This window comes from Tachypleus tridentatus, chromosome 2 (assembly GCF_004210375.1).
Source record: "Tachypleus tridentatus isolate NWPU-2018 chromosome 2, ASM421037v1, whole genome shotgun sequence".
Lineage (NCBI taxonomy): Eukaryota > Metazoa > Arthropoda > Merostomata > Xiphosura > Limulidae > Tachypleus > Tachypleus tridentatus.
The window spans coordinates 96,188,316-96,200,693 of NC_134826.1; the positions used below are offsets into that span (position 1 = coordinate 96,188,316).

Genomic DNA, 12,378 nt, shown 5'->3' on the forward strand with positions numbered 1-12,378 from the left:
AAGAGTCTACAAAGATAAATGCTATAACAATATGTCCATAGAAAGGTTACTAATTATAAAGTGTCTGAAAAAGACCTATGGCATATTAATTTCTACACAAGAATTATCTTGTTTTACATATCTATGTAATAACTACTGGATTTGATACTTAAATAAGAATTACTGAATATCACATTTCCATAAGAGGTTTATTGATCAACATCAGAGGCACCATTAGGAACTGACCACAAGCTCCATGCCCCAAATCTCCAACAGGTGGCTTAAAAATTCAGAAAAGAAAACCACTGTCAGTATCATACTAATGTGCACCTAGAAATGCTTCTGAACATCACATGTCTAGACAGGGTCTTCATAACAAGTTTTTGTTTGTTGTTAAGCAGAAAACACTATACAATCTTTGCTATGCCAATCATAAGTATTGAAACCTAATTTCTTTTTAATTTTAAGCCCCCAGACTTACCACTTAGCAACAGAAATGGCAAAGTTTGTTTGTTTTAGTGCACAGGTACATAATAGACTATCTGCATTTTGTCCAACACGGAAAATCTAATTCTAAATTTTAGCTTTATAACTAAATAAACTTACTGCTGACTTGTGCCATTATGGGGAGATGATTAACAACAATAAGAAACTGAGTTGAATTAATATTTTCACTAATTTTGATGATAGTCTACAAATATGTAAACAAAATTGTTATCCCTTATCTTTTACAAACACAGTTGTTCAATCTTGATTTATTAATGAAATGTTTAGCTTATGAATTGTTTTGAGTGTTTTTATGATTCACCTGCTTTAAGCTAGCTAACATTTTCATTTAGTTTAATTGTTTGTTTTAAGGAAAAGCCACATTGGACTATATCCTATGTCCATTGTGTGGAATAAAACCCTGGATTTTAGTGTTGTAGGTCCACAGAGTTACTGCTGGCTATACTTGGGGACTTTTCATTTGGTGAAAAAAATTGTTTTCTTAATATGTACATATCCCCAGTATATATATATTTAATTAATAATTATGTAAAAATGTGTTAATATTTAAAAAAACAAAAAAACATTTATTCACAGATACACCTAATAATTTTGTGAAATTGTACTCTGTAAAACAAGTTATAAATTGCAAATAAACACATTTTTTTAAACAGTGAAGTTAATCATGACTTGAATGATGTGTCCTACTCCAGAGTGGACTAGCATTAATTTTGTACGTTTACAACTCTAAAACTTAAGGTTCCATTCCTGACAGCTGACAGAGTGCAGATGGCCCATGGTGTGACTTTGTACAAATACAATGACTTAAATAATGCTCTAACATTTAAAAAAACAGAATTAATTTATTTTGTATTTAGTTATTTGAGCAATTTGATTGACTGAAATAGTAATAAAGTATTAAAACAATGTAAAAAATATAAGACATATGCATACATTAAATCAACTTCATTGTTTTTGATATAGTTAAACACATTTAAATAAACTACTTGAATTAATAAGCATAATGAACAAATAAGCATAATACATGATGGATCGAACCTACGACATAATTAGTTTTGTTACTGTGCCATGAAAACTAGTGTCTAAAAAGTTGCCAATAAACATTACACCATTTTACTTTACACATTATCCTGATGACACATTTGTAATTTTTCAGTTGCAAAAAAATATGACTTTTTAAAATTTTATCTGAATTATAGGCATCCTACATTAAATTACAGAGAAGTATAAAAATTATTCAAAAATTTTCATTTTTTAGATACCTTTAGATCATTACTGTAGCTTTGAAGTGTATCTAAAGCCTTTCATGTTTTTAGCATCAAAAGTGTTTGAGTTGTGATACAGCAATCTAAATTACTTTTCTTTGAGAAAATTCATAAATTTCTAAAGATACTCTTACAGTATCATGATTTTTACAGCTTTGTTATGCAATTATTGACTAAAATAAGCAAATAAATTAATACTGAACATTTTTCATTTAGATTCATTTATTTTAGATACTACATTCATTTCAAAACTAAAATACATTTATTGATTAATTTTTAAAGTCCTACAAAACATACAATTTTAATCCTTAAAACTCACTTATATTTTCATATGGCTCAAATGTTATAATTATTCAATCTTCTAGTTAGTTTACAGACTTACAATAATAAAATCTGGGATTTGATTATCTGTGACAAACAGAATTCAAGTAGTTTATTGTGTAGCTTTGCATTAACAATAACAACATTATGTTGTTTTCAAAGCAGGGGAACTACACCTGTATAAGTGACAGATTAAAAAAGATTTACCTTATTAAAGGCCACATAAGATGCCTTGACTGTTAATACAACATTGTTCATCAAATTCTTTGCTGCTTGAATTAAAGAAGTTGCACTATCCAGCTGAAAACAAAACATGCAATCCAATTTGATTGGATTTTCAAATAAAAAAAAAGAACCATTGACTGACAGTAAGTCAGAATTACCTAAGAATACAGCAATATGATACAAAAACTTCTAAAAGAAATAAAACATTAACAAATCTTAATATTAGGATAGTAGCAGTTAAAAATAATTACATGTGACTCAAGAGCTACTACAGAAAATTAAAAAAAGATAAAATGCTAAGATAGTAAAAGTAGTAGATTGTGACACGAGAAAAATTTTTTTATAAAAATAAAAGGTGATAATCTAAAAACAGTAACAGTTGAGAATAATAATAATTGACAGAAAAATTCTAATAGAAATAGATGAAAAGATCTTAGTCCTGCAACAGCATGGCTAACCTTTCATCAATTCTACATACACACACTGTGGGAGAAAAGTTGTTAACAGTTGTGAACTAAGGTTTGTAATACAATAGCAGCAAAGATTAAAAGAATGATAAATGACATTCAACAGCAAGTACAAGAAACAACATTAAAGCAAAAACAGTTTGAAATAATATGAATGACAGAAATACTCCTAATTAATTACAAAATGTCCCAACCCAAAGACATCAGGAATTGGAAACAATGATATTTGTTAAAATATTTGCTGAGAGAATAAAAAGTCGTACATTTAAAATAGTAATGACTGAAATATAAAAATATGTAAAAGAACAGTAGCTAAAGAAAGAAAAAGTCCTGATTTATATTAGCTAGTAACAGTTGTAAATATAGTATGAGTGTTAAAGTTAGAAGTGATAGTTTATCTCAAGTTTGTTCATGTAACAGTTTATGAATCTTACACTGTGCAGCTCAGTTGTTGTGAATTGATGACTGTTGTATTATTGCATTATATTACTTGAACGTTCTAGGTTTTTCTCATTAATGTAATTGAGTATTATTGCATTATAACATCTCATAGTGTGTGGAACCTGCTAGGCCTTTGTCTGGTTATACATAAGTGTCCAAAATATAGTTCCAGGCAGTTACTTAGAAAGATAGATAGTTCTAGACTGAGTGATAGTATGTTTTGCCATAAAAAGCATACAGTAGTGATTTCGCAAGTGAAATTATATTGTAATAAGAGAGGAGAGGAGAATAATTCATCTTGTCAGTTGTTTTCTAAAGTAACTGAACCAGCCTGTGTGGAACTTGGCAAAAAGATACAATTATTTACAACAGTGGTAACTTACAGTTATAATGATAATTTCTACCTTGAAAGCATCCTAGACTGTAATGCAATAACTGAGTATAGAAGAAATAATTCGTCTTGTAAGTTATGTTATGAAGTAACTGGAACAGCCTGTGTAGACTGTGACAAAAAAAAAAGAGACAACTGAATAGTTGTCTGACAGGATTGTTTCTGAACAAAAGGTTCATAACCTTAAGAAAGTAATGCTTGAAAATAATAGATGACAAAGAAAAAGTTCTTTAGAAATCATATCAATCCAACTTTTGTGGGTGTTAACTTTATCTTTGCCAAAAACAGGGTACTTAAAAATGCTTAAAATTTTAATTTTATTTTTTAAGATTTGTATCTTTGTTGTCATGTTAAAGGCATAGGTGGTAAAATATTTTAATGATTAAAAAGCACTTTAATCTTATTATAATACATCATAACAGTAATATGGCACTTATTTTGATAACTGGAATGGCATTCTACCACTTTATGGAGCCTTTTTAAGAAAGAATAAAAATCTCTTTTTAGAGGAAATTATGCTCAAGCTTAAACATGCATCAGCTTATATTAACATGTTGTAACATCAAACTTCTGCTACATGAGCATAACATGAAATAAAACATCAACTGTTTCTGTAGATTTATTGTGTATGTGTGTATTCAATATTTTTCCAAAGATGTAATTTAACTTACATATCTCTTTTGCTTTGTAAACAGCTAGCATGAAAGGGTAAAATAAGGATACAATCCTGCTCTTTTAAATGAACTTGTACACATCACTGGTGAAGCAAATGGCATATCCATACTCGATATACTTCTACTTTTTTTTTTTTTTGCTCGGTTATACTTGAATGGCATTTGGTTGTTACTGTTATTATTATTAGTACCCTGTAGGACACACTAGAGTACAGTGTGTTCAGTTGATTAGTTTTTGATAGAATTAGTGAATAAATTATGGAAAATAATTCTTCCTCTAAATAGAAACCATAGTGTTAAATTGTTACTACAGTTTCTATATTTTTTTTAAGTTTAATTTATATTTTATTAACTTATTTCTTTAATTTTTATTTTAAACCTTTTAATTTTCCTTATCTTTAATTAATTCTTCAATGTTTTTAAAATGAACAGTGAGTATCAGCATTCTTTTCTCAAGCAATGTGACTATACTTTTCAGTTTAAATATTTAAAACAAAAATCACAAATAAGAAAATGAATATACACCTTTAAAATGAAAACACGAACAAAAACTATCTTAAGTACAGCTTTAGAATGAATAACAATAAGAAAAGATTTTTCACACTATTTTATACAGTTAAGCTGTGCATGATTAAGGGTAATTTCTTACTTTGTTCTTAGCTGCTTGATGAATTACATATATCAATCTGTTAGAACATCATGTATGACAATCTTACAACAATCTACAAAAATAATTTTGTGGAAGAACTAATGTACACAGAACACACTCGAATTACGTATATGTACAATGACATTTCACACATATGTTTATTAAGTCAAAAGTTTTTATCTTACCCCTGTAACAATCAAATTTCCAGAGATGCTCTGTACATCAGCCTTAACCTTACTGGTGATGTTTAATTGATGAGTATAGAGAGCTATTCGTTGGAGATAAGCTAACAAATCATTCTTAGTGCTAGATTCTGGACACTGCAAGAAAAAGGTATATCATGCAGAATTTGGTACTTGTTTCAGATATCATTCTATAAATCAATGCTTGTTTTTGCACATTTCAAAATATATTGTATAAATAGTAATTCATCCTTGACATGTACTAAACAAAACGTACCACTATACATAAGAGTCCTTATGAAATGATTTATTTCAGACATGAAAGAAATATATAGCATATTATACAGTAGAAAGCAAATCTATAAAACAAAACTTTGGTTTATTCAGTGATCTAATGTTTAAGGATTATTTAGTTTTTGTAATAAGAGTGTCAAAGATTACTTATTTTAAAAGTAATAATCATGACAAGTTTGTTACATAACTCTGTACAAGTAATACATTGTGTATGCAGTTTGACTGTTTTACTAGGCTTTAGTAATATTTTTGACATCATCTGACTCAAAGCTTTCAAGTTTTCCTAGTTATGTGCAATATTTTTGCTACTAGAAGGTTAAATAGCTCTAAATTTTTCCATCATGTGTTATAAATACCTGCAGATACATCAAGTTAAGGAAAAAGTTAGTTAATTTAAAGAAAACATGAAGTTATCTAGCTTGCGAAGATAAGCCATAACTGGTGATTTCTATAATGCATTTCACATTTTGTAATAACAAAGATAGGAAAAATAATTTATCTTGTCAGTTGGATTTAAAGTAACTAAATCAGCCCATGTAAAGTTTTGATGAAAAAAAAAGAGAGAGAACATTATTTAAAGCTTTAGGTACAACTGAGGTAAGCAACAAAAGAAGTTATGTGTTGTTAAGTGAGAAAAAGTGAAAGTGTAGTTAAACTGAGTGATTATTAGTTTAGTTATAATGGGCAATATTTTAAAGTGAGATTCACAGTTTAATGGAGATAAGTAGAATTCTTTTTCTTTTCAAAGAGTGTTCTAAAGTAAATGAACCCATCTGTATGAACTTAGATGAAAAGGACAATTATTAGAGGTTCTGGATACAGCTATGATAACCCACGAGGTAACATAAGTGAAATTATTACAGATTGTACAATAAGGAACAGAGTATAAAAAATAGTTTGTCTTGTCAACTGGATTCTAAAATAATTGATTCAGCCTGCGTGAACTTTTGACAAGAAAAGAGAATTATTTAGTTTTTGATACAATTGTAATATTCTATAGTGTAAAGAACTTTTTGTATATATGTTTGACTTGTCATGAATACATTATTTTAAAACAAGTAACTTGCATGCTGTCCATTTCATGTTTGAATTTATCACCAAGTCACAGATACTTATTGTAAAAGACTCCCAGCCCACTTATACTGAACCCTAACAAAAACAGATCACAGTAGAATCTAGTAATTGTTTTTAAAAACTACAAAATAACATATATAACAGTAGATTGAATCAATGTTTCATTCTGTAGATACAAAAGCTTGGTAAATACAGTTTAAATTAATGTTTGCTTTTGCACATTAAAACTATGATACATCATTATGCAAACCTTTATTTCTGACACTACAATATTAGTATATAGTAGAAATAATTGCTTGATTTTTGACACTCTGAAACAGAAATTATTACAAGCAAAAATTTTGGGTATTTACTGTTGATAAAACTGTACACACGTCTCCTATTTTTCTACAACTATCCTAAAGATCTAGAACTTAAGACACCTACTTACCTGTTGTGCAATTTCTGTGGCAATCTTGTCTAACTTAACACCATAGTTAGAAATCATTTTTGCTGCCTGAATGACATCCATAGTTGTTTTCAAGGGTCCCCTTCCACTGTCATATAAAATAGCAAATTCTGTTAAGAACATATTGTGAAATTTACTTACAGTATTGGAAATAATTAAATACAAATATGAGTAATACATACACACATCACAAACAATGAATAAGAGCAAATAAACATCAATTTATCGTTAAAAAGATTTTATTTGCTCTAAACAAAGTAGTATATCTTGTTTATATGCTACCATAAATTTATTGATGTATTATTGAGAAATGCTTCAATAAATGTCCTGTTTTACACCTCACAGTTTATCAAAACTGCTTGGTAACTATTTGACCTTTTAGGTTTCCATACAAGATCATACAGCCTTAACACAAGGTATACATGCTGGCAAAGATATGGTTGCAGGTGTTTCATTGACTTATTTATTCTTTTCACATATAAGTTCAAAATATGCCTACTGCATGCTTGGGAACACTGCCTTGATAGAAGATAAATATCAGCTCATAGGTCTTTTTCCTAAGAAAAATACATGTATAAGAATCTTCTTATACCTGTCACCAGGAAGGGTGTTATAATTTTGTATAGATCTCTAATACTTTGATTGATGTGCATGACACTTGTAATGATTGCCCAGCATTTTTTACTGTAGATGTTGTACATTGATCACGATACCACTCTTCTCTCTATCATGAAATAAACTATCATTGATTATTCTTAACTTGTATTTGAATTCTTGTGTAAAGTGCACCATCCTACAGCTTTCTATATACCAATCTTTAAAGTCTGATTCTTTTTTTCAACTTTATCTTCCCTATGTAGTGGTTTATGAGTACCTACACATTCATTAAATTTGTCTTGTTGATGTGTCTCATGAATACTATTACAGAAGCAACAGTTGTACCTTCACTTAATGCTAGGTCATTTGCAAGCTTTCTACTGACTAGTCAAGTATCATATAGAAAGTATATGCTCTTTATATAATTTCCATATACATTTGTATTTGATACCCATTTTGATCACTATTTCTATAATTATTTACAATACTGTAATTATACATATAACATACATGGTCAAGATGTTGAAAATGGATGTAATAATAATGTAATGTAAAAGAAATATATTTGACTTCATTTCATAAAATGTACATGTTCAAAAAATATTTATGATTCATATTTATGGTAAGGCTATTAAGGCTATCTGCTCAACATAAAGATTGAAACTATCCCCCCAAGATCATTTGAAAAATAGATATTTCTTCTTCTGAGGCAAACTGGGAATGAACATATGATGCAAATTGTGATTTTATCTCACACTTTGCTTTATATGACCATTCCCTCTTTGCTTGTAAAAAAAAAAAAAAAAATGTGCCCGTGTTTCAAAAGTACTAAGGTTATAGAATATTGTATCTTCGTATTAGATTGATTTACTGAACCTACGTGTTTTCTTAACATCATAATGTTGCTTGCTGCTAGCCATAATTTTCAGTTATTGATCTGAGGAAAAGAAATTATTTTCATATAACTGATAACACCAGAACTCAGTCATTTGAAATATACTGTGTTTTGTAAAACATTTGATGAGACTGTTAGTAGAAGTCAAAGTTGTTTTAGTTATTTGGAGTATTTTTTTGAGAAATGTAGTTATAAGTAATAACAGCTTCTTATATACCACATAAAAGTTTATTGTGAAAAGTTTTGTTTCACACAACATATAATGTCTTCATTTCAAATAGTTTAAGTGCAAACCCCTCTAAACAGCTTTATTTCCAAATTTCACCACAGGTAATTTGTACTTTTAAAGAATTAATTTTATTTCACACAACATAAAAAAAGTGTCCAAAAAATATTTGTATATGTAAAGTATACTCTAAACATATGTTTTACACACACCGTGTGAAGTCAATCATTTCCATCATGATCATGCACATTTGTTTTGCAAGAACAACAATATCATTGCTGGAATCATCCCATTTTGCTATTTCCATATCAAACTTGCTCTTTTCATTCTTGAAAGTTTCAACTTGGAATGCAATCTTTTCCTTCTCTTCCTGAGGTAAATGGCGATAAGCATCCTAAAATAAATAAAAAATAATGGTAAAAGTCTTTAAAAAAAACTAAAAACAAATAAGACTAGGCATACGAAAATAAAATAAACTTTTTAAGAAAAACTATTAATTAAGTAGAAACTAAGGTAAATTATTATGAAGTAAAGAGAATATAAAAAGTAAGTCATCTTTAAAATAGCAATACATGGCACAGTGGTATATATGTTATTTTAATATAATATGGATTTCTATTTTCTTGTAATGTTACAATATTTATTCTAAACTTATTTATGGTTTTGTATATAATAATGAAATTAAAGGACAGCATACGCATACTGGTCCACCTAGGCAGTCCCATTCACTAAATTCAATTTTAGAATGAAAATAAAACATGAAATTCAGTTCTTATCATTCAAATATTCATGAAGCCATCCCACAAACATCCTCAAACTAGCTGCATCAGTAACATCTGAAAGCAACTATTTCCATAGGTTAATCATCTACTATGTTTTTATATGTATGGATTACTTCCACTTTTTACAGTAAGTGTTTGAGAAATGTTGGCAATATATTTAAACAGTAAACAAACAGCACGCATTCCAGTTGTTTTAAAATAATATATTAAAACAAATCAAACATATATATATACATATATAAATATTCATTATACTGTTGACTATCACAGTTGTCTCTTCTCATCAAATGTCCACACAGATTTGTCCACTAATTTTAGAACACAGATGACATGACAGATTCTTCTTCTCTAGTTTGTTATTACAATACAATCTAAAATAATTCCATTTTAAACTCACCACTATAATCGTTAGTTACCATAGTTGTATTCAAAGCTTTAAATAATTCTCTCTTTTTTCATCAAGGCCCACATACTCCAGTTCAATTACTTTAGAACACAAATGACATGACAAATTATTCTTCTATACTCTGTTATTACAATACAGTCTGGAATAATTCACTTTAAAAATCACCACTATATGATCTTCATGGTGAAACCAAAAACTGTGTAGTGAAGTTCTATCTATTTATTTAACTATCTCTGTCTTACTTTGCCTTACTAACTCAAATTTCATTTATTATGAGTACTTATGGCTTAACCAAGGCCTAGAATTTCTACACACTTCAAGATATTATGATTTTATAATACAACAAGTGCCACATCACAAAAATGGAACTATATATGATTTGTACACAGTTGCATATGCACATCTGTGATAAACTATTGCTTCTAAACCTAACTAAATTTAACATTTGCATTAACCTTAAATATTTATGTACATCTAACATCATCCAATTAGAAAAATAAAGTTATCATAGCGGAGAATGACTCTTATCTGCCAAAGTTTATATTTTGTTCTCTAGTCCTAACATTCTAAACCTTTATGTACAAAAATGATGCATCATTATTATCAATTCTCTTAACAATCTAAAACATCCCAATCAGATCACTTTTAACTCTTCTTTTTCAAGAGACAAACACATTTAGAGATCTTAAACTATTCTTATATGACAATCTTTCCATCCTAGTGGTCCTTTTCTGTAAATCATAAAGAGGACCACTGAACTCTATAATACAATGCAGGTATTTTATGTTAGTTAAACTTAAAGCACACAACAAGAGAGAGAAATATGTGTACTTTCATAAAATATATACTTTGTTTATTGTCCTTGGAAATTAAATGATATATTGCAATGCTTCACCTCTATGTATTCAATGCATAAACACACACAAATAATAAACATTTTAAATTATAGCTACACAAATATGTACAACGTTATACAGACTATCTTACCTTCAATAACATAAAAATGTACACATACAAAACAGTTTTTTATTATACCACATAAGAATTTTCAAGTTAATGTAAAGCAACAAAAATATTACAACATATTTATATAAAATGGTAAACATTTTAAAATAATAAAAAAAGTGATTACTGAAAAGGCTTCTGATTTGCTGATTTTTCAAAAAAGACTTTTAAAAGACATAACATCACAGGTATCTACTCACTCTAGCAGTTGTGATTCCACTAATTTCAGGATATTCATCAAATTCTGGTGGAATGTTTGCTGAAATTTAAAATGGAAAGCTCTTCTAATGACTTACAAGTAGAGCACATACTCATCATTGTAATTTACTATTAGCAAGCATTTGAGACTATTAATAGCAAAATATTACAAAGGAAAAGCTTTGAAAGTATAAATATATAATACTTTTAAAATTGGAGTGAGATGTTCATAAATAATATTTAGATTAAAATTATAAGTAAAATATTCTGAAAATTCACTCACGCTACAACTTACAAATAATATTGTACTTTTTAAAAATATTTATGAATGTTTCATACTATCAATGCATGTAATTTACAATTATGAAATGAAAAAGAAAACACCTTTTAGTACTTTCTTAGTGAACTGAGATATGTAGGTATTTACAAATAATGTTATGTAGTACACACAAATTAAAAGTGTCATAGAAAAGTAACTGAAATTCCACAGTCAGTATGTGAATATGTGTGAAGGCAAATTAAAGTTGGTAGGAAATTCCTTAAAAAAATATAATGAACATTTAGAAATTTTAAGGAAATACTAAATTACTTAACAAACAGATGAATTCTTGTAAGTGTTTAAATTATTTAAAGCAAATATTACCCAATTAATAAAGTATGAAAACACTACAATGTATCATATGATCATTCATAATCTGTAGAGTTTAGAACAGCTACCATGATTACGAAAGAAAATAATGAAAAACGAAATCTGTGCTAATCAAAGTCTAAGGTAATCAAGTTTATAAAGCAGAAATAAGTGCATTTCTTTCAGCACCTCACAAACTTCAGCATGAAAATAATATTCTGTAAAGTTCTAACGATATTTGGAAACAAGAACTACCATATTTCCCGGCATCAAACATGCCATTTTTTTCCACAAATAAGTCTCAAAAACCTACACTGCATCTTCCAGGCCAATGGTAATGCTGCTCATAGGTCTAAACCTAGGCCTAGAGGAAGCGTTTCGATATTTGACAGTAATCTAAGCCCCTGTGCATGACTTAAAATGAAATGTAGAAGTTACTTGGCATTAAATAACAAAATCATAAATGATCACAAAATTCATTGGAACTTCTGCAGTAGGACAAGGTAAATCAGGCGATGGTCTAATTTGCCTGTTTTCAATCAAATAATGACATTTTTACTCTTCTCAAACGATCTTGATATTAAGACAACATTATAAGAACATATGAAAAGTAAAATTGTGTAAATGCTACCCGATAATGGCAACCATTTGCAAAATATTGTAAGTTTGTTTTGGTTCTGTTCAGACCATTCTGTTCAGTTGCTGTGTAACGATTTCAAATACA

At 28.5% G+C, this 12,378-nt stretch overlaps 1 protein-coding gene across 3 annotated transcripts in view; it reads right to left on the reverse strand.

Moving 5' to 3' along the window:
• The window catches only part of LOC143244624 (catenin alpha-like), a 61,677-nt gene that overhangs the window by 14,691 nt on the left and 34,608 nt on the right, over positions 1 to 12,378 (reverse strand). For all 3 annotated transcript variants that reach the window (XM_076489643.1, XM_076489642.1, XM_076489644.1), the window contains 5 exons: positions 11,029 to 11,087; positions 8,848 to 9,029; positions 6,900 to 7,005; positions 5,105 to 5,239; positions 2,280 to 2,372 (listed from right to left, as the gene is read on the reverse strand). In XM_076489643.1, coding sequence (XP_076345758.1) covers positions 2,280 to 2,372; positions 5,105 to 5,239; positions 6,900 to 7,005; positions 8,848 to 9,029; positions 11,029 to 11,087 — 575 coding nt within the window. The remainder of the gene's footprint in view (positions 1 to 2,279; positions 2,373 to 5,104; positions 5,240 to 6,899; positions 7,006 to 8,847; positions 9,030 to 11,028; positions 11,088 to 12,378) is intronic.